The sequence below is a fragment of the Xiphias gladius genome, chromosome 10 (assembly GCF_016859285.1).
Source record: "Xiphias gladius isolate SHS-SW01 ecotype Sanya breed wild chromosome 10, ASM1685928v1, whole genome shotgun sequence".
NCBI classification, from domain to species: Eukaryota; Metazoa; Chordata; class Actinopteri; order Istiophoriformes; family Xiphiidae; genus Xiphias; species Xiphias gladius.
The window spans coordinates 24,977,865-25,001,083 of record NC_053409.1 but is presented as its reverse complement, the minus strand read 5'-3'; the positions used below and the strand labels follow the sequence as shown (position 1 = coordinate 25,001,083).

The 23,219-nt window shown below is 43.6% G+C and overlaps 1 protein-coding gene across 1 annotated transcript in view; it reads left to right on the top strand.

Annotated features, from left to right (window-relative positions):
• Nucleotides 1-23,219, top strand: part of syne2b (spectrin repeat containing, nuclear envelope 2b) — a 156,898-nt gene that overhangs the window by 132,597 nt on the left and 1,082 nt on the right. Inside the window, exons 114-129 of the mRNA XM_040137436.1 lie at nucleotides 5,321-5,483; nucleotides 9,658-9,845; nucleotides 10,018-10,168; nucleotides 12,385-12,567; nucleotides 13,909-14,046; nucleotides 14,217-14,411; nucleotides 15,104-15,407; nucleotides 16,319-16,387; nucleotides 16,950-17,086; nucleotides 17,225-17,354; nucleotides 18,315-18,526; nucleotides 19,681-19,881; nucleotides 20,296-20,424; nucleotides 21,322-21,513; nucleotides 22,205-22,279; nucleotides 22,935-22,984. Coding sequence (XP_039993370.1) covers nucleotides 5,321-5,483; nucleotides 9,658-9,845; nucleotides 10,018-10,168; nucleotides 12,385-12,567; nucleotides 13,909-14,046; nucleotides 14,217-14,411; nucleotides 15,104-15,407; nucleotides 16,319-16,387; nucleotides 16,950-17,086; nucleotides 17,225-17,354; nucleotides 18,315-18,526; nucleotides 19,681-19,881; nucleotides 20,296-20,424; nucleotides 21,322-21,513; nucleotides 22,205-22,279; nucleotides 22,935-22,984 — 2,517 coding nt within the window. The remainder of the gene's footprint in view (nucleotides 1-5,320; nucleotides 5,484-9,657; nucleotides 9,846-10,017; nucleotides 10,169-12,384; nucleotides 12,568-13,908; nucleotides 14,047-14,216; nucleotides 14,412-15,103; nucleotides 15,408-16,318; nucleotides 16,388-16,949; nucleotides 17,087-17,224; nucleotides 17,355-18,314; nucleotides 18,527-19,680; nucleotides 19,882-20,295; nucleotides 20,425-21,321; nucleotides 21,514-22,204; nucleotides 22,280-22,934; nucleotides 22,985-23,219) is intronic.

The following is a 23,219-nucleotide window of genomic DNA, read 5'->3' as shown; positions in this document are numbered from 1 at the left end:
AGAAATGTATGGTTTTTTGCCCCATTTTTTTTTTTTTTTTTTTTTTTTATGGCATGAAAAAGGGAATCTAGCCCTGTTGTAGGATCTTTTGTGTGAAAAACATTTTGGAGCCACAAGTCTGAACCAGTTCTGTATCAACAGCTTTTGCAGTAATATGAGGATCATAATATGCTTTGCATAGAAAAAACAGGAGACTTAGAGCTTTCCAATAATGTAGAATTTGTCAAGGTTGTGTGAAGACTGAGTCCGGTACAGACCAAAACGCACCTAGAGCAGCGCTACCGAGGCCAAATGCGTCTAACGGGTGGGACAGGGCTTCTGCACCTTTGGACATTATGAAGTAGGTGCCCGATAAACATTTATTCTCTCTAAAGAAATGAAAATGGTGAGAAAATGTGTCAATTAAGGATTCAACTGCAAAATAAGGTTTTAAACCCATCACTGATTGTGAGGGAACAGGAAATACTCCCTACTCTGATATCTCTCTAACTCACTGCTGTTTTTCATACCTGCAGCCGCTCCCTCTCTTGCACCAGGTGCCAAACAGCACGTAAGCATTGTGGCCCATTTCCAAAAAAAGCCACAGCAAACATTTACATAACAGACACCTCTATCTGAAGACCAGAAAGCCAGTACTTTAACAGACAGGAGTTTACAGTGTTTTGTATTCCATATCTGAAAAGGGCTTTGGATTTACATTTCTGTTTTCTTTCTTTGAGCCTTTTTTTCTCCATTTCTGTGCGTTTACTTGTCATTCCCTCTTCTCCTCCACCTGTTTAGCTTTTACCGGTCTTCAGACCTACAGTTTATTACTTGCTGTTAGTGCTCTGTGCCCCAGGCTGGTTTTTTTGAAAATGGAAGAAGGTGACGGATGGAGGTTTCTCCAGCTGAGGTTTCCCACTGGGTCTGTCTGTGTCAGCAGCTTCGGCCCTGTTGGCGGAAATGTCCGAGGTTGCAGCCAATACCAATAATGGTAACGGCAATGGACGGCTGCATCTGTAATCTGCTGAAGACCTGGACTAACTTTAATAGGCTTCTGTACTTTTATCACGGTTGTTGACTTCGTTGATTTAGGATCGTACTATTTTAAAGTGATATTCTACTTTTATAGATCGTTTTCAACTTAATTATCTCATTTTCTGCTCTTACATTAGGTGCGTCAAAAGTAATCTTTGACCCTGCTGAGTGAGTAGGGCTGAAGTGATGATTTCCAAACACATAAATACAGGATTTCTTTCTCTGAGAACTGCAAGGTTACCTGCATTTTTTTTTTTTTTAACCTTCAAAAACACCTCTTTCCCATATACCCGATAGTAGCAGTATGGAGTTGTGCCAGGACCCAGTGTGAGAGGATGTGTGTATACGTGCGTGTATGTGTGTGTGTGTGTGTGTGTATATAAGTATATTATATATGTATAAACAAATTAAATGCAAGGTTATGGTATAGTGTAAATAACCTGTTGTTTCATTGAAAGTAATTTCTCTGTAATACCTGCTGAGACAGAGCTTTATTTTTAAGCTTTTTTGCCTTTTAAATGAATGACATTCATCACACTGACAGTGAACACTCAAAGTGATTCGAACACTCACATAAACGACTGATAGAACGAGAAAAAAGTAATACGGTTCGTTTTGAAGCAAAGGAGGAAAAACCTGGCACGAGAAAGGACCATTTCTTTGACAGACTGGCTCCTCAGTATATTTGAAGTTAGGCCTTTTATCTCTTTAATCATGTGTTTTCTCCACAATAAATATTACAGCTGAAATTATTAGTCGATAATCCGATTAGTCAGTCAACAGAAAATTAATTGTTTTGGTCATTTATCAAAGAAAAATGACAAACACTAGCTGGTTTCGGCGCCTAAAATGTGAGTATTTGCCTCCTTTTTCTGTTTTATATCAATGTAAATTGAATATTTTGGGCTTTTTTTGCACTTTTGGTTGAACAAAGCAAGCGATTTGAAGTCATCACCTTGGGCACTTTCTTCACCATTTTAAAGTCAAGATTATTATTTAATAATTACTTAGTTCCAGCTCTAGTGAACATTTTACAAATTTTACAAAGGTGCTCCTGACTCCGTGTATCCTTGAGTGATTCTGTTGGAGTGCATCCAGCTGTTTGGAAAAGCTGGAAGTGGAGGAGAGAGGATGGAGCAAGGGGAGGAGGAAGGGACAGGCAGACTGCAGAGGAGGGAGGGGAGTGATTGGGGGGGAGCCAGTGCATGTTCGCGGATAAGCCATCACCATGGAGTAGCCTCTTCACCAGCCCGTAAGTACCTCGCACCCTGATCCCGAGTCTCTTCATGCCCTGATGCACCCGGCCGGCGTGAGGCTGAGGAGGCAGACGGGAGAAAGGGGAGCAGATCGGGTGTTTTGTTGTGGTAAATAGAAGAAGCAGGAGGAGGAGGTGGAGGCGAGACGCAGAGCAGGAGCGAAGGGGGATGGGCCCAGCTTTGTCAGTGCAGGCATATAGGCAGGCAGACGCACGCCGACTCCTCCAGAGCAGTTTCAGTTCAGCTGCCGTTTTCTTGCATGTGCGTTGGTATCTATACAAGGTGGCAGCTAGGACAGCAGGTGTGTGTGTGTGTGTGTGTGTGTGTGTGTGTGTGTGTGTGTGTGTGTGTGTGTGTGTGTGTGGTTGCTCGTGTGTGGATGCAGTGAGCCTTTAAATGTCCGTCCATGAACGCGGCAGCATGTTTTCGATGTCACTGATGTTGCTCTCTTCCCCTCCGCCTACTTCCACGTCCCCACGCGCCGGAGAGACACGCAGCCCTGGGCTCGCATCTGCATGCACGCAAACACACACAGCTGCATCAAGACTCACCCGTAGCATAATATTGCGACTTCTGAGACTCTCAAAGTGTTTCTCAAAGTTTTGGGATTTTTACATTTTCAGATAAACTAAAGGAAAACATGCTCCTTTTTATGAGAGGCTCAAAAACCTTTAAAACCCATTCCATTATCTCACAGAAGCTTTTTTTACCAAGCTTGATAGTGAAGCTAGTTAGATAGTTTGTGGAAAGTCAATACTACGACACGAGATACAAATAATTGAACTTCCAGGTTTTCCTCCATTTTGTTCTTAACAGTTCAGTTGCACAGCCCAGTCCCTTTCTGTGCTCTTCTGATCCAACGTCTGAGAAAAATTGAACTTTTTTCCAAATCGAGGCCTTTAGATTAGAGAGATACTACCGGAGATACACCAGTAAGCTTATCGCAGATATTAATGTATTCATGTATTTCTCGGTAAATAAATAACAGGAAATTTCAGTGCAGAAATGGCAAAGATGTGTTTGAGATTGTGTAGAAACGGTGTGACAGAGTTTGTCCAGAGAACTGACACGTTTATTTTTGGTTCATGTCTTTGTCACGAATCTTAAAAGAAGAAGAAGAAAAAAGAAGGGATCTGTATGAAGATGTTTGGGCATGTTATGAGTTTCTGTAAAGAAACTCTATCAACCATCATACGTATCAATATCAACCTCAAAACTCTAGTAGTAGGCAGAATGCAAAAGCCTTCAAACTCACTGGAATTCATTTGAAAACGGAAACCTCCGCTGCTGAAAACACGACTGTCAGTGCGACTGCCAGCTCGTGCTAAACAAACGTACAAGACCCATCTGGTGTCAGTAAGAATGGCCTGACCTACAATATGTTTGTTTAAGGGCAACTACAGACCTGCAGACTGAACTCTGGATGTGTCTGGAGTTCAGGCTGAACCACCCATTCAGACGCAAACACACACACCGACACTCGGAGGTGGATTTTGGTGGAATGCTCTGTCACATGACGGTTTGTGTAGAGGAATGAGCTGATGTAGGTCACTGACCTGGGAGCAGAACTGGAATGCAGTCTCTCTCCCAGACCAACACCCAGCTCTCACTCAGATGTAGGTCAGCCCGCAGCTCGGCAATAATGGCTCTTGTTGTGTCATACGTGAGAATGACAGCAACGCTTCCCAGACACTGCGCCAGCCTGCCACGGTGCTAATCTGCGCTGTGGAGCCGAGCGGAGCGCTAACAATGGCAGGGTGATGGGTGTGATTCTCACTGTGGACAGCCATGCTCAGCATTCCTGCACTGTGACGTAAGGTTGTGTTCACGTTCCACCTCAAACTTTCCCACTTCAGATACATTTTTTTTTTTTTTTAACCTCAAATGAGACACAGAGCAGATCTGATCATTTCCAACAGTGACAAGCTGCACAGGAATCGCTTCTTTTCAATTACAGTCTGTATAAACTTGGATTCAAAACCTTGGAAATTGTTTATTCAAACACTGAAATCAGATTTTGTAAGCATTGCCGTGACGAAAAACTGAACCCTGGATCATTAACCTGAGACCTTTGGTATTATTTTGGGGCTGATGTGGTCTTGCAGCGTCCCCGTTTTGGGGCTGAACGTACAGATATTATTGCAGATTTCGTTGTAGCACCAGTTGCGCCTTCAGGTCCCCAAGATTTTGGAATTTTGGGGCCGACACTATTGGCTGCTTTACCAAATTCAAAGAATGTACCTGTCAAAGAAAGCTGCTCTTTGGTAAAGTAGTAATTCATACACAATACAGCATTTTAGGGTGTTGAGCTCACCTGTTGATTCAAGAGACTGTGTAGTAACAAAGGATTTGAACCTTGTGACGTTAAAGAACGTGTGTATGTATTTTTGACTGTGAACAAATCCCACGTGCAGCTCTTATTCCTCTGAGCCACAGAGCGCCATCGTTATCTGAAAACAATTAAAACACCATCTTTCAGCCACACGGTTGCACTGGATGACATGTTCCTTCATCACCATGAACACACACGCTGTAGTTGATTATGACTCAGTCTCACACACACCGTCCTGCTGCCAAAAAATATTCACTGGAGAACTAAACGTGTTGTTCTGCCGCTTAAAATAGCCCCCAGGAAACGTACCGTGTCCTACTGTTTGAGTAACATTTGCTAAAAATTAGTGTCCAGCTGTTTTAGGAAATCACTGAGCTCTTTAAACAATTAAACCATGGATTGTTGAGACTTTTTTTAAAGATTTTAATATTCAGTAGGAACCAAAGGGCCTTTGGTTGAGAGCCACAGACAGAAGTAGGGGGAGTATTTAGAGATCGACTAATTCATTGGATTTATACATTTGTACAATGTTGATGTGGCCAGTTTTTTTCTACTGAACTACTGCATATACATACTCAAATAATTTCTCCAAAATGCTAATGTAGGAAAGAGAAGCCCCAGAGGAATTATTGTATCAAAACTGCTTTAAAAGTTACACGATGTTTGAGCAGCCAAACTCCAGCGACACAGTAACGTGGAATTTGTCTTCCTGCAGGGTGAGGAAGCTGAAGGAGACGCTGGTGACGGTGCAGCAGCTCGATAAGAACATGAGCAACCTGCGGACGTGGCTGTCTCGCATCGAGGCGGAGCTGGCTAAGCCGGTGCTCTACAGTGTCTGCCACAGCGATGAGATTCAGAGGAAACTGGCTGAGCAGCAGGTGGGCGAAGATGGAACGGTTTTTGATTTAATGCGATATTTGAGCCGCTTACTACCTTTGTGTAAGTGCGAACACGGCTTTCATCTGGTTGAATGTCTTGTAAATTAGTTAACTGCAGCTTTCCTTAGCGTAGCTCCCTAGTGATTAAGAAAAAGGCGGCTTTGGTCTTGAATTCATCATCTCCAGTAGACTAGCAAAGGGTGAGGAGTTATTTCAGTTGTCCGGGGCTCCGGAATCACAGATCCGGTGTGTTTGCTGCATAGACAGTTTTAGGCCACTGACAGGTTGGAGCTCTTCAAAGCTCTGGTGGACATGAAAGTCTCCCGGTGGAATCATCAGTACAACAGATCGACAGCTGTCAGAAAATCAATGTTTAGTAGAAGGAGAAGAAAGAAAAAAAAGCCTTTGGACATAAAAAGTATAGGAGAGTCCAAAGGTGCATTTCAGTCAAAACATCCCTGTGAGAGACCTGATAAACCAGTCAGAATTTAAAGGGCCATTCCACTGACTTTACGTACGAGAAACAGTTTGAACAGTGGAATAAGAAAAGTTGTATGATATCTCCTCAGGCTTTGGAGGGAGTTTTTAAGTGTAAGAAAATAACCCTCATCATGTCATTCGAGGTTATTTCGACTTGGGCTTCGGAGTTCAATATTCTAACACAAAGCCTGCGACATGAAGTGGGAGGTTGGAATTCAAAAGATGTGAAAATGTAACCAGAAAGTGAGGGTCCTGCTATCTAGTTGCATTATGCCAGTTGCAGGAAGTAGTGCTTTTGTTGTTCAACCATACTAGGATATCTCGGTGTCTGCTACAATGATTTCCATCTCTTCAGATGTTAAATGTTAAATGAATTCAGAAATTACGGCACAATTTTGTGCTCCCAATTACAGTGACAAAGCTTTCTGAGTTCCTGCATCTGTCTCACTTCTTCTCTCCGTCGTCACTGTGGCTGAGGCTCATTGGTTTTCTGTCACATTCAGAGCCACTCACCCTATCAAACCGACCGAAAAAAAAAAATGTGGGGAGAAAAAGGTAGAATAATTAAAACATAACAGGAGATTCCTACGTTTCTGTGTTGAGGAACAATGAGAGTTATGGGTAAAAGTAAAATCAGTAAACGCTCAAATGGGAATTTACAGAGAGGAAACGTACATCAAAAGGGGGTTTAAAAAGCTGTCTCAAATTTGCACAGAGCAGAATGGAGACACACCACAGGTCATTTTAGGGTAATTTTAGGGCAGGAAGTACCTCACTCGCTCGCTGGTGACTCACCCTTCGTGTTATGGCCACCCTGTGGTGGTCCGGCGCATAATAACCGAGGAGTCGAGCAATGTGCGCTGCAAAGTGAAATCTCGCCAAGCCGCAGGAAGAGGGGTATTTGTTAAGGAGGAAGCTGTCACACTGGGCTGAGAGATGGTAAATGCACTGAGAAGCAGCCCCCAGAGGGTGGTGCAGAAAAAGGAACGGACTTTAGCCTGTTAGTCCAATTGTAGTCTGTAGCACTGCTACTTTACTAAATGGATTTAGTAAAGTAGCAAATTTTCTGGTTTGAGAGGAAGCGGAGGAGTAGGAAAGTTCAGGGGGAGAAATATTCAGACAGAGGACGAATGAGATTGGATCTTTTAGGTACAGTAGGCGGTCTACTTCACTGCCTCTACCAGTATCAGGACCAGATTTGTGTGCGTATATTGAATCAAAAAACAGCCCGTCGGGGTTGGGCGATAGGGCGGCCACATTAGACATCAGCTCCTGGTGGAGTTTGTGGTTAGCGGATCGTGTTTGGCACATTGGCATCACCTTTATATTTTTGGTTCACGGGTGTTCACAATGTGATAATGAGAGACAGAGTTTCCCAGTAGAATCGCCAGTTGTGCGCCCGCATGCGATGGAAGGCAGGTGTGTTGTTTCCCTTCTCACGCAGCTCTTCTGCCTGCGCTGTTTTTGTGAGGAGAAACGAAAAGTGCGTTGGGCGCCCTGTTCCCATGAGAGCTCATCTCATCCCTCCTGTTGCTCCTGTTGTATCTGATGCCACCGCTCACTGCGGTGCAGACACTGGATCGTTCACGATTATTTAGGATTACCGCACTCTCTCTGAGAGGCTGGACACAACGGATGGGTTCACAGGAGACAGTAATGAAATGGCTGTAGGTGAGCTAGAGTTGGATATTTCCTAGTCTAGCTTTATGATGGAGTTTGTGGATAAAACAGTGAATGGGGCTCACATCTTAACTGGCTGTAAATTTGAGCCAGGGTTTTTGCTTTTGTGTGTCTGATTTGGAGCGTATCCGCAAATCAAGTTGGACTGAAGTGTCCTGTCTGAGTTTGGACGAGGAAATGAAGAAGAGGAGTACATGTCTGAAAGAAATAACTCAATTCATGATGACAGACATGCAGTAAAAAGGAGAGAGAGAAAGCATGACTGAATTGGTGAGTGAGGAACAGGTGGAGAGCCAGGCTGGCTGAAAGAGACGGAGCCTCTCCTGCTCCTTAGAAGAAGCCTGCAGCTCTCTCCATTAGCGGATGAGGGACGGCTGAAATGACTCCTGCGTGGAAGGGCTCTTTAAGCTTTCACCTGTAACCACGGCAACCCAGAGAGTGGTAACTTTGAACAAACTGAAAAAAGTGCTGTCAGGCCTCAGAGGGAGCTACACGTTCACAAACGCCCAAAAAACCAAAGCCCTCGATATAGTGTGGAATGTCTTAAAACAGAGCTGCGTCCCAGTTTCATACTTGTGTCTAATAGTGAACAGTGTGTACAATATACTGGACTTTTATGGTGCATCGTTTCTGCAATTAGTGTACAACAAATCAACATAGTTTACAGTTCACACTAACAGGAAATCATACAGCAGATGTCAGTCAAACTTTCACCTTTTAAATGTCACTGCCAATTAAACCTTCAGAGAGACAGCGACATGTCTTATTTTTTTTTCTATTGTTTTCTAACCACAGTCTTCAATGAATTTTAATCTTTTGCTGCTCTAAGTAGTTCCCCATTTCCTCTGTGCATTACATTTTGGAGCAAATGTGTAAATCAACAGTACATTAAAAAATCATGTTTTGTAGTGTGAACACACTTCATACACTACATACAGATGCTACAGGTGCTTGAAATGAGTATGTAGTATTAAATTGGGACACAGTTGACGTGCTTTTAGTGGACACTACTGTCCCACGAAGCAACGCAGAAAGGAAATGCAGGGAGCGACCCACAGCTGCGAAACATTCAGATAAAGTGCTGATGGTGAAACAGCCCCAGAGAGATATCTGAAAGCAGAAAGTACATTTTAAATCTTTGGAAACATTAGTTCACAGCTGCAACGGCTTAATCATTTAAGACCATTTCCAAGCAAAACTCCCCCCAAAAAAGGGATGATTCTAACTTCTCCAATGTGAAGATCTGCCGCTTTTACATGCATGAAATTTTATTGATTTATGGTCATCTATAGCACTGAATGTGTTTGAGTTTGGGACTCTTGGAAGCAATTCAAAGACGTCACTTCAGGCTCTGGGAAATTATGTGAATGTTTCCACTATTTTCTTATCTTTCACAGACCAAACACGTTAATGATTAATCAAGAAGATAATTGTCAGATCAACCGGTAATGAAAACAGTCATAAGGTGCATTAGGTTGACAAACAATCTTAAGTCAATGTCATCGCCAACGGGGCTGGTTCACTCGTAATCACGTGACTTAAAGATGAAGCTTCAGTCACATGATAACAGGTGGTCATACATGTGCAGAGATGATGCACCCCGTCTCCCCTGATCCGTGGCATCAGATGCGGATCGCTTCCTTTATCTTTCTCTAGCTCTCCACCGGGTTCAACCCCTTCCCAGTCAACCGGTGGACGCTCGACTGAAGGTCTTTATCTTGGTAGCTTCGTAACAGCTGAGCTACCTGCATGACAGCTGAGCGAACGCCATCTGCCGATGAAAATCATGAGATGAGGTTGAAATTTCTGGGAAAGGCTAATAGCTAGTAGCTGATAACAGACATTCTCTGGTGATGCTGGTATTTCTCTGAGGAATTATTGGCTGTTTTTGAAACCGTTATAACCTGGGAAGAGCTAGAAGTGATGTGAGTCCATCCGACTTTCATCGACGAGCCCTGGCTTGTCTAAAAACCGCAGGTGTGATCGAAGTGTTTCTGTGCCGTTGGACCTGCAGGATCTGCAGCGGGACATCGAGCAGCACACGGAGAGCGTGGCGTCGGTGCTGACGCTGTGTGACGTCCTGCTCCATGACGCTGACGCCTGTGGCAGCGACTCGGAGAACGACTCGATCCAGCAGACCACTCGCAGCCTGGACCGTCGCTGGAGGAACATCTGCGCCATGTCTATGGAGAGGAGGATGAGGTGAGCACCTGTAGGATGGGACTTGTGTAAATCAACCAGTCAGCCAGCCTCTATAATGCACACTTCATAACGGAAAATATAAAAAAAATGTGTCGACATGGATCATTGTGGACTGACATGAGTGGATATGAAGTAGGAGGTTGAACAGGTTTTCTCATTATGTTGATGTCAGGATCGAGGAAACCTGGCGTCTCTGGTGTAAGTTCCTGGACGACTACTCTCGCTTTGAAGACTGGCTGAAGACAGCTGAGTTCACCGCAGCCAGCCCGGAATCCGCCGACGTCCTCTACACCAGCGCCAAGGAGGAGCTCAAGAAGTTCGAGGTCAGCACACAATTCTTTCTGTTTGTTTTTTTTTTTTTAGCAGTGTTTCATTTTTGGCAGACCACTGGAAAGGGGGGACAAAAGGCGAAGTGATGCCAATAAAGATAATAAATTAACAGGAAGATCAGTTTAATGTCCTGTCACTGTCTTTCAGGCAGCGGTCAGTTGGTCCAACACCCTGCTAGACCCAAAAACAGCAGCTTAAAGTGTGATGTTTCCTCTGGTGGTGGTGGTGCTACAGGAAAGCCCATAGATTTGTCCAAATCAAGGGAGTTTATCTAGTTTTGACAGAACACTCTCCAAACTTCATTAGGTCTAAAAGACCAACAACCGTAAGCATTGTTTCAAGAAAAGGAAACATTATAAAGGAAGAGGAATTACTATTGTTTCTTCCTGTCAGGAGTTTAGTTTTTGACATCATGAAGCTAAGTAGCATCTCAACGAACGGACATTTAGCAATGGTTTCTTTCAGAAATGTAATCGGTTGTTGTCAGTCTGTTTTATCCTAAAGGTGGATATTTTCCATTTTAACGCAGCAAGTGTGGAATTTAGACTCGTATGTGCCCTTAATGGGCTGGTGGAAATGTCCATCATCGGGAACCAACCGCAGCCACATGTTGCTATCCTTTACTTTGACAGAAAACTAAATGACAGTTGTTCAAAATCATCTGCAGGTCTGAAAGCTGAAGTTAATTTCAGTTTATAAGCAGCCAGTGTTGTATTTTGTGCTTTTGTTTTGTTTGACCCGCTCTAAAACAGCGGCTCGCCAGGACACTTTTTCACCCCCTCATCGTATTCACCGTTTGTCCCAGTGTGAGAGCAGTTTCAGGTTCAGGTATCTTGTTGTGCTGAGACACGAGGGTAACCTTTGATGTGTCAGTCTGGATTAGAAACGCAGATTAGTGTCCGGTAATCTGGATTTTGCTGGGATCCCTTCATCTCCACGGCAACAGCGATCCAGTGTAGGTGGTGTCGATTTCTAAACACATTTCATCCTGCGGAAGGACCACTGACCTATATACTGTACTGGCTGTCAGCGGCATTTAATGGAAGCTGTGGCCGCATCATGACTTAAAAAAAACAAATCAGTAGTCAGATGTGGGTTCAAATCCATAAACTGACTGGAAAAGGTTGTTAATCCTCTCTGGAGGTGGAGGCCTGTTGTCTTCTCTGGGCAGATTCAGTGCCTATAACTATGTATTGACCTTGATATATAATGAATATCAGACAGAAAAAGACGATGTGTGCTTGCCCTAGTTTTATCTATGCGTCCATCCCCCCTTCCCAAAAGATCCAGGTTTGGATACAATGACGTATAAAAGCAATAGACCACAGCTTTATTCACCATTTTCAGCAATGTTGCTTTCATCAGAATGGTGTCTGAGGTTGCTTCCTGTTTCTTCAAAGTCAACCGACCATTCATCCAGCTTTTCACCTGATATCATGTATACAACACGCATTACCATCTTTTTTTTTCTCTTTTACAACAGATTTTTTTAAAAATCCATATTTAATCTTATTGGATACAGAAATTCACAAGAGAAATAAATGAACACCAAAAAAAAAACAACATAATATTACAACCAACGTTGAAAATACTCTTCACTGAAATCCAACATTTCATCTTAACGCACGGATAAAAAGGTTAAATCTCCATTTTTCAATATAAAGGAGCAAACTACTAACAACTAACAACTTTGAAAGTCAGATTGATGACCTCAACACAACACTCCTTTGACAAACATTCATATGGTCCCCAGAAATTCTATTTTTTTAAATTCAGTGGATGTGATTTTTTTTTTTTTATCTCATTTAAGTTTCTCCAGTTTGTGTGTGCCCAAAAATTCAAAATGCCTTCCTCTTAAGAAGCAGTTTTCTCCCCCCTCGTTTTGACAAAATACCTTCTCAACTCATATATTTCAGGGAAGAGATCAGATTATTCATTTCCATCGTGTAGCACTTCTTTTTTACGTTCTGCTATTTTTGGTTTTGAGTGACTGTTTCTCCCACACTTCCATTTCCACGTGGACACGTTAACAGATAAACCAAACCCCGTGTGTCATGGGATCACTCTTTTTTTTCTGAGTGTGATATATGTTCACTTTTTCAGGCAGTAACTCTCAAACTGTAAAGAATTCTGTTGCTTTTCAAAAACTTTAAATGAAGACTCATCGTTCTTTTGTGCTCGTTTCTTTCCCCATATACGTCCCTCTCAGGCGTTCCAGCGGCAGGTTCACGAGCGCTTGACGCAGCTGGAGCTGGTCAACAAACAGTACCGCCGTCTGGCCCGGGAGAACCGCACCGACACCGCCAGCAAACTCAAAGTCATGGTCCACGAGGGGAACCAGCGGTGGGACGGCCTGCAGAAGAGGGTGGCGGCTGTCCTCCGCAGACTCAAGGTGAGACGAGGGGGTTAGAGGACATGGCAGCTGGTCATGAACAGTGTTTAAAACCTTTAACTGCACCCATGCAGCCAGTAAAATCATGAAGGATATTTAGAGACGTGTTAGGAAAATTCCTCCCATACCAGCAGGAGATTGATAAATCTGAACAACAACGTACTGCGCGTATCACAGCAGAGGAAGTGATTTTCCTTTTTCTGACTATGATAATAACGAAAAAAGAAAAAGCGAGTAAGACCGAAATCCGAAACCGACCATCAGCGAACCTTCCCAGCAGATCTGTGCAGTATCTCCCTGCTCTCAGCTCCGCCCTAAGCCTTCAGGATTTGGGTCACCTCTTGGCGTGGCGTCACGTTGGCGGGAAGCTGTTTTCATCGCTGAGCAGATGGAGGATGCTTATGTTGCTTTTTGAAAGACTGCGTGTAATCAAGGAGTTCTGCTGATTGGTGTCGGTTGACCTCTGCGGGCTCGCTCTCTATAAGCCACATTCACAACACTGTTGGCTCAGCTGGGCGGTGCCTAACGTAAGAGTAAAAACGTACAATCACAGTAATTAAATCAAAGATTGGAGATGAGATATTTAATGGTGCTGAGATATAATTCACTTTATTGATACAACATTTTGATCTACACCCTAGTCTTTGTCTTTCTTTTTATATTTACGGCTCAGCTCAGCACCACAGATGGAATGTGTGTAGAAAAAATTCCATTTACTTTGACTTAAACGCTGCACTAACGATATTTTAGCTTCTTTGGAAAAAAGGAGTCATCTTTTAATAATATCTAATCACACACAACTACAAAAATGTCAAGCATGACACGTTAAAGTCCAACATGGTCCCTGATGTTGAAAGAGTAAAGATGCAGGATCCAGGCCACGAAGTGATGTCATGCTACCAACAAATCAATAAATACTTTCCAGAAATGATCATCAATCATGTCAGTTGAACACCCAAAAATTAAATTATAGAAAATACGTACAGAACAAATTACAGCTGGGCTGGTAAGTTTGCACCTTCAAGTTTCCATGAACCATAGTTCACTTTTCTTCGCTTTTTTAAAGTTGAAACCCACGTTTTGTGCCTCGCTGAGGTTCATTGCTTGAACCTCAGTCTGACCTGTTACCTTGATGTATCTGACTTTCGTGACCGCAATGGATTTTACAGATGGATCCAGTAAAGGATCAGAGTTAAAATTATTCTGTCTTCACCAGAATTGTAAATGATGACAATATTTTTTTAATAAATATTGAAAATACAGTACTGCTATCTGCATCAATGCTACTATCCGCACAGTATTAAAATAAGGATCTCCGTCCTCTGCTCCGTGCTCCTGCAGCACTTTACCTCTCAGAGAGAAGACTTCGAGGGAACTCGCGAGGGGATCCTGGTCTGGCTGACAGAGATGGACCTCCAGCTCACCAATGTGGAGCACTTCTCTGAGAGTGACATCGAAGACAAGATGAGACAGCTCAACGTAAGTCTGCTCCCACTGACCGTTACAGTATGATTATTGTAATTATTTATTTGCAATATACCGTAAATCACACCGTTCTCATTTTTAGCTTTTAGTTTAAAGACCGACTTTTAAAGCGGTCTTACTCTGGCCCCCTAAAAGACTGCAATATGTGGTGTGTCCCTCTGTAGGGCTTCCAGCAGGAGATCACCCTCAACACCAACAAAATCGACGCCCTCATCGTGTTTGGGGAGAACCTGATCCAGAAGAGCGCTCCTCTGGATGCCGTGCTGATCGAGGACGAGCTGGAGGAGCTGCACTCCTACTGCCAGGAGGTGTTTGGCAGGGTGGCTCGTTTCCACCACCGCCTCGTCAACAGACGCCCGGTCAGTGCTGCATGTAGGGCGAGCACTCACATACGTTCCCCTCAAATACAAAATGTCAATAGAAGAGATACAACATGTAGACCACTTCAAAGTGGTGGCAGAAAAGAACTCCAGGTTCACAAAATACACACTGCAAACATTACCGCCTCAGTGTAATTCATAGATGATGAATTTGATATTATTCTTTTTAAGTGTTGCACTTTTTGACAACTAAATCAATTAAAAATAACGGTGTGAAAACAGTTCTTTAATAATGCAAACCAACAGTTCCTTTAGATCTGGTGGAGATGGAGCCACAGGTGCTCCGTGATGATGTACAGGAGAAATCAGATCAAATATTTCCAATAGTGGCTCACTTTTCTCTAAAAGAAATGTCTGTCACCTTACGAAACCTTTGATTTCAGAGAAAGAAAGTTGCTGGTTTGAACTTAAAGAAAAAAAATGATCCCATGCTTAAGTTGTAGTTCGAGGGTCAAGCACATCTTTTACGAACCGTCAATGATAATTTATCAAACATGGATACGTGGATGACGATAGGGTTGTTTTTTGTGAGTCTGTCATTAAGGAATTGGTTCACCCATGTTTACACTTGGTGTTTGGGGCCAGAATTGGTTCTAAATCTACACACAGCTGACGGACAAAATAATCTTTCGGAACTTAGTATCTTTGTCTTCTTTTTCAATGTGTTGAAGGTGCTGGAGGAGGAGCGGGAACTCTCAGACCGGGACACAGACCGGGACGACTCACCCGATCTGACCAACGGGACCTCGTGGAGAGAAACGCGGAAGAAGGAGGAGGACGTTGCAGCGGTAGGTGGAGTCTCAGGTGGACGGCAGGCCATGTGCCACCTGCTGGCGCCTCCTCTGGAGCGGTCAGGGAGAGAGACCCCCGTCAGCGTGGACTCCATCCCGCTGGAGTGGGACCACACCGTTGACGTGGGAGGGTCGTCGTCGCACGAGGACGACGAGGACGCCACCTTCTTCAGTGCTCTGTCAGGTAATGACGGCCGCTTATTTGTAGAAATGATGTGTTTGCTATTCTCAGTCAGTCAAAAGAGAAGTTTGCTTCCATTTTTTACTGTTATTATAAAAAACTTAGTTTTGTATGTTTTCAGTATGTTCAGTACCAATTACCGACAGTTTTTCAAAACACGCAGGTTTTTAGATTAACGGTATTCCCTTCCACCTAGGAAGCCATTGGTTTCAGTTTATCCTAATGCATAGAACGCTGATGAAGCTAATTTGGGTGAGACGGTCTAAGTAATTATCACAGCTGACAATGTTCCAGCTTTATTCTCGGTCAGAATTTATCTTATCATCGTGTAGTGCAGCAGCTGCAAGAAAGAGAACTTTCCTTGATGGTGAATTCCAGGACGCTCATTTGCCCCAAAACTGACAGTTGTCTGCTGAAAAATCGAGCCCTGACTACAACATGCAGCGAGGTGACCTCGGAGTTCGGCGCGTCCTCGAACACAGCAGCAGAGAGGGTTCAAAACAGTCCCTGCGCCCACCTGCATTACTAAGCAAAAACAATATAAGTTGTTTACTGCGATTGACATTTCAAAGTTTATTTCCAGGCTGTCGTGAAATGAAAAGTAACCAAAAGTTTGAAAAATGTTCAACAATAATGTCAAATATTGTCACTTTGTAGTGAACGGTTTTGGCCTTTTCATGGGATTTGATGACCAGAAGAAAACTATAAAGTAACACCAGATGTGTCCTTTAAGTCCACATTTTCCGTCAGTTTTTATAGCAGATCTTCCACCGTCTTCCCTCCCGTCTTGGCGTCCCCGCTGTTCTGTTAACTTTAATTCTTTGATGTTCCTGAAACAGCTCCATAACTTGTGCAGAGCCTCATCCTTTACAGAGCAGCTGTCGGCCGCTGTTGACCTCCAGTCTCTCTTACAGATGTGAAGGTCACAGAGAGCTCAGAGGCGTTTGTTAAAGCCACTGTCAGAGCAGTGGAGGCGGCCTCGGGTAGGCACTCTGCCTGCTGCATGCGACTGCATCGCCGTGTGTTTATGGACCCACCTCCCGCCTCACGGCAACCCCGAACTCATCCAGCCCCGCATCCCCCATCTCTGATCTAATTCACAGACACCTTGTTTCCTATTTCCCCTTGTTTTGCCCCATTTGTATCCTAAGTCACAGATGTGGCTTTGCACTGGCACAACTTTTTATTCGCTTTGAAAACTGTAACAATCTTTTCTTTATCAAGATCAAGTCTTGAAAGTCGTGAAACTTGCATGATGCACCGATCGATTTATGTATTTTTGCAGTTTATTTGTGATTTGCTGATAATGGTTTTGCATGATACTGATAGACACCTTAGTTTCATGCATGTGTCAGATAGCTGATGGAAGAGCTTGGAGACTGTTTTGATACTTCATTGCTGAAACTCTTGGCTTTTGTCTTCGCCCATTATCTCTCCATTTTCTGATTGACTTTTGAACCCGTTTTGTCTTTTTGTGTCTGTACATTTTTTTTTACCACCATTTTGTTCAACTTCTTCAACTCCTCTTTCTCTCTGTCCCCTCAGTGAAGTCCGTGACCGACCCGCCCAGCTGGCACCAGCCGGGCTCCCCAGAGAGGAAACGAGTTCCCCGACAAACCATCCGAGGCCTGAGCTCGTCTCCCACACACACCACCAGTACTCCCTTCCACCCGCAGGGCTACGTAAGGACACACACATCCAGATCTTCGAACTGTTCCCATGGCAGAAAAGACAAATCCACCCTGGCAGGTTTAAACTGGGTTTGTTTCTTTACCGTGGATGTAAAATGAGTGTTTGAGATTAAATTTGTGCGTCTTCAGGCTAAGCTGATGTCGGAGTGCAGCGGCAGCATCGACAATGTGAAGCGAGTTAAGCTGATCCTGAACGATGAGGAGGAGCTGGAGGATGCGGGTCTGACCAGCAGCACGGCCGACAAACAGACCGGGACAGGTACGGTGACAGAGAGAAACTCTGGAGTCAGGGGCGTCACTCTCTTTGACTTTGTTGAAACCTGAACAGCAGCCAGCGTAGAACACGGGGAAAGATGCATTCAAAGTCCTGACGGAAGTTTTAGAAAATGCAGATTGTAATAAAAAAAAGTGTGACATGTGGCAGACTGATCTGCGTGAACAGAGGAGGACTTGGTTGAACATCCCTCATGCGCCCACTTTCCCATAAGCCTTTGGTTTTCCTTCTGGATGACATTTTTGTGTTGTAAACCACACTGACGTATCTCAGAAAGGGCTACAACTAAGGGTTTTTCCCATTATCAATGAATGTACCGAATACTTTTTACATTAATTGACTAATCATTTAGTTTAAACAGTGTCACAGAATAGTGGAAAATGCTCCTCACAAGTTCCCAAACATCGTCAAATTATATGGTTTTGTTTAACCAGCATCCAAAACTCGAAGATATTCCATTTTAAATGATATAAAAAACAGTAACTCCACATACCCGGGAAGCCGGCACCAGGGAATAGTTGACATCTAGTTGCTTTATTGTTGGCGTTTAATCGATTGTCAAAATCGTCACTTGATTTTCTGTCAGCGCTGATGTAAAAACATCATGCGCAGGCTGATAATCTTCTCTGTGTGTGTCTTGTGTGTTACCGTATTCACAAAAATGCCTCATAATTCGAGTGGTAATGATTCAGCTGATGTAGAAATGCTGCATTTAGCTCTACAGCTAAACAGTTACATTGTCAGTCGTGGACAAACATTACTAATAGCATTTATTGCTCAAATGCTCATTCACGTGTGCGCTTGTACACTAAATCCTGCCTTGATATTAACCATTTAATTAAACTCAATGTAAACGAGAGGGACCATGACAAACACAGAGGCTGTACACAACGACACAGCAGCGTTTAAGAGCACCTCCTCACTCTGACTCTTGCTTTTCTGCAGGTGTGATCGAGCGCTGGGAGCTGCTACAAGCGCAAAAGTTCAACAACGAGACGGACATCAAGCAGGACCTGGAGCAGTGGCAGAAGCTGAACTCTGACCTCTGCGACGTCACTTCCTGGCTGGGCAGGGTGCTGCCGGAGCTGGAGAGGCTGCAGCGGATCGCGCCGTCCACCGGCGTCCGAGACATCGAGGTCAACATCAGGAAACTAAAGGTACCGACCTCAGCAGCGTTTTAATATATTAAATACCACCTCGCAGCTGTCAGTTTAAGAAAATGAAAAATACCTGCATAATACGAAAACACAAAATGGCTTAGTTTCATCTTCAACAGCTACAACCAACACAGACAGTCATAGAAGTAAGTTTCAAATCAAATCCATTAACAAACTTGTTATTAGATCACTATAAAAACGGTGATTGACTGCGCATATTGAACATTTTTATCAGTTTGTTTTGTCTAACGTCTGGTTCTTTGGTTACTTGAGCGCTTTGTTGACTGATTAAGTAGCAATAACACTTTTTTTTTTTTTTGAGTGATTGACTCACTTGCCAGTACATTAGTTGTTTTGTAGCAGTAACCAACAGGTACAGAACAAACTAGAAAAAACACCCAGAAACACAAACGAAAAATTCAGTTCAGTATGAAACAAGATGAGTAAACATCTAACGGCGTTTTCAAATAGAAGCAGACTTTCAGCCTCAGCTGAATTAATAATTAATGGTCTAACTGATGGGGAATGTTGTCAGCATCTTTTCACCGAGTGTATTCATTTAACTATCCGTATGTTGTTGAGGGCAAAGGGTTGTAACCACACAGTGAGATCAGGGAATCTGCCACTACTGAAATACTCTGCCTTGAATTTTATTGCCAAGTCCGAGCATTTACAAACTTTAAAAAGCATCAAATGAAGCCTTGGGCCTTGAATTCGGTGTTTGCTGTTTTGAAAAGAGAAATCAGACACTCCCACACAGGGAAGCAGTGTTTATTATTATTGATTGATTGATTTTTTTTTTTTTTTTTTCAATTTCAAGTAAAAATTAGTGTTATATTCCAGTTTAAATGGAAATGCCAGACTCTGAAAATGTTTGTGTCTGATGTCTGAGTGTAGATGAACTGTCGCGTTGCCGCAGTTTGGTGAAGCTGAGGAAGTGAGGGCCAGAAATGCGTCTCAGATTTGTTCTTGCGGCCATGCAGTCGTTTCAAGCGCGGCCTTAACGTGACTGAAACGGGAGCAGCTGCATAAGAGAGTCGTGTAAAAAAAAATCTAAACATTGAGCTATTTCAAATGGTAGAGGCTGGGAAAGAAGTGAGGAATGAGGAATGTGTATTTTAGACGAGAAAGTTCATTCATTTTACTCGGTTCAGGAGATGCAGAAGACCTTCAACAGCTACAAGTGTCTGATGATCTCCGTCAACCTGAACAGCCGCCACTTCCTGCGGGGCGACAGCGCCGAGCTGCGGGAGCTGCAGGAAGCTCTGAGCTCAGCCAACCTCGGCTGGACGCAGGCCTGCGGCGGCCTGGAGAGCTGGGAGAGGAGGCTGCACTCCGCCCTCATGCGGTGTCAGGTTAGACGTGGACACACCTGTTGTAGGTTGTGGAGCATTTGTGTTGTGTACTAAGCCACGTTCTACAAGCACACAGTTCTTCTGTGACGCTCGCAAAAAGCAAAACACTGCAAATGTTACAAAAAAATATCCAAACCACATTTTCATGGCAGGAGGATGACAAACTGTTCCAGATGTCTAGTGCTTCAGGTTATACACATCTCCCCAAAACTTGGGACCTCGATAAGAATTGAAAAATTCGTTTTGTGGGGCGACAGTGCTGCATTCTGAAGACAAGCTAACAGATTATCTAGTTTCATATATTAGGTGCGACTGTTCAATTTCAGCCCTTCTCACAAATCGGATGTTTTGCGTTGTGTGAAAGACAAATAGCTTCGACGCCCTTCGCCCTCTGACCTTTGCGCTCTTCTTCAGGAGTTTCACGAGACGCTGCACTCTCTGTTGTTGTGGCTCGCTCAGGCCGAGCGCAAACTCTACGCCGTGAACGTCGGCGACCGGTTGGCCTCGCGCTCCGCCCTGCTGGAGCACCGGGACACGCTGACGGTGAGCAGACAGATCATCTCCCCCGCCGCTGCCATGAGAGTCTGTCACTTCATTATTCTGTTTGAGGACTCGCACCCCGGTGGTGTCATGAGCGCAAACCTTAAATTTCTACTTAAAATCGATCATTTTATGAGACAAATTCTGAGAATGTTGCTTCTGTCATTTGTTCATGGGTTTCCAGCAGCTAGTGGCAGCATTTATGGGAAATCGTCTACATTTTAGCCCAATTTAAACCAAGGGTTTACAGCCTACAGTCGTCTGGGCTGTGTTCTTTTTACAGTCGTTATACAAAAGGTATCACAGTTAAATACACTACAAGAAAGTGTCTCCCAGCGACACCTGGTTTTCATTAGCTTAGAGGATAACATGTTTGACATCAGTAAAAGATAATTATTCCTCCAAGTTTTCCCCTTTTCAGCGATAGATCAAGGTCTTAGGGAATCTAATATATTTAATAAAAACATCTGATTTGAATACAAAGCTGTGTTGACAGTTATAGGAACAAATTATCAACTGTCACCACAACTTTTTTTTTTTTTTTTTTTTTGAATTTCAAAAGGCAGGACAACACCAAAGACAAATTCTTTGTGTTTAATTTCCCAACCTAATCACTTCAGGTTCAGTTTAAGCACTAGGTGATGGTTGAATAGCAACAGTCATAATGAGCAGGCAAGTTTAAGGCCCTTGAGTTGAGTAAAACGCCGGTTACGTCCTCAAATAGTGAAGAACAGAGAATTGCATACATACCCGTACTCTTCATTTGAAAGATGAGTTGGTGTTACAATGCACTACCATCTCTGCCTGTCATGTCACATGAAACCTACTTTTTAATGAGCCATTGATCAGAGGATGGATAGAAACTCTAAGGTCAATCCTGTATATGGGATTCTGCTGCAGGCTCTGCAGGAGGAACTGCGCGGCCGTCAGCGACAGGTCTCCTCGCTGCAGGCCATCTCCTCTCAGCTCCTCCTGGAGGCCACCGGCGAGGACAGCGTGGAGGCCAAGGAGAAGGTCCACGTCATCGGCAACAAACTGCGTCTGCTGCTGCGACAGGCGGCCGCCGACCTGCAGGCGCTGCAGGGAAGGCTGGTAGGTCAACTTCATCGCTTTGACATAGTTTGACAGGAAGCGAGTGGCTGTTTTTTTTCCATCGGGCAAATTACAGCTGGGCATCACATGACACTTGAGCTTCAGCGACAAGACCGAAAGCCTTTATTTCATTTTATAAAAACCAGACAAACTTCTCAAATGCATCAGTTTGTAACGTTTAATGTAGAGTCGCGTCAAACAATAGAAAACAATGAGACAAAGCTCCACTCTCTGATTTCGGCTTTGTGCGCAACCGAAACTGAAACTTCCTCCTGGCCAAGTTTAGTGGAAAATACCAGCTATAGGGAAAACTGAGGCAGTGTTCAGCAGGTCAGCTACAGACAGCAATTCAGAATATATGAAACAAAGTTTTTAATGAATGAACATTCTTTTGTGTTTAACAGGAGCCTGAAATGGTGACTAATTACAGACCAGCAAAATAAAGTGTTACTGAGAAAAGTTTAGGTTTTGATGCACAATTATCAGGATCACTGCACCTTTTAATCAAGCGAGCTGACTTGACTAGTTGCGGACAGTGTTTACACACACCGGTCTAGTGTTGGACATTCCTCAAAACAAAAAGGACGACGTGAGTGAGATGCTATCGAAGCTCCAGTAAGTGCAGGGTCAGCGCTCGCTGGGCCCCGAACTGGTTGGACCAGTTTTATCTGATGTTCCGTTTGTGTTTCAGGAAACCTGCTCAGTCAGCTCTGAGGTGGACAGCATCGGTCTGGGAACGCTCAGCCCTCCACTGCTGCTGCACAAGGTACACCTCGATGTTTACCTGTCAGCCTCAGGCTGAATGTTGACTACGGTGATGAAGAGTTACTCACTGACATTTATAAAACAGAGCGTGTACAATTATTCAAACTTAGCATAGGAAGGGGTTTTCATTATATCAATAAAAGAGTCCTGGTCTAGACCTGCTCTACGTGAAAAGTGCACTGAGAGAACCTCTGCTACGATTTGGCTGCTATATAAATAAAACTGATTTGAATTGAATTGATTTTTTTGACATTTTATGTGAGAATACTAATTCCTGCATTAAAAATGGACTGTGACCAATTTTTACTCTCTTAGATTCTGCTGGGTAGTTTAATCTGAGACAATGCAGCATTTTTAATAAGCTTGTGTTTTGTATGATAAGTCTGAATCTGTAAAGTAACATGAAATGGAAATACTTGAGTAAATTCACTGACATTCTACCATGGAAAAAGGTTTAGCCAGAGGCTGTCAGGCATTCAGTCCTATCACGAACTCAAGTGTTGGACGTGTGGAAAGTTTTCATCTGTTCCAGACATTTTTATGAAGCCAAACTGTGATTACTGTCACCACAAGTCTAGAAAGCAGTTACAGATGTTGGGTTGTGTTTTGAGGGTAAAGAAAATGAATTCATACCTTTGCCTTGTGATTCGCTCTAGGAGGCGTCTGGTCTGCAGGCAGCTACAGTCGGACAAGCAGCAACTCGAAGGTAACTTTTACAAGCTGTATGTGTAGCGTGTAGGGTTCAGTTTAAACATGTTAAAAAAAAAAGAGAGAAAAACTGGAATGGCACTCGGTAGAGCGGCTATCTCACTCCACGCAGATAGTTTTATTCATCCAGGTGTGGAAAGAGCTGCCTCCGACCCAATACGACAGGGTGGAGTTTTGTTTGTGCCACACATGGTTATAGCAACTATGTCCCTGTCCACAGTTTTCATAGGAAT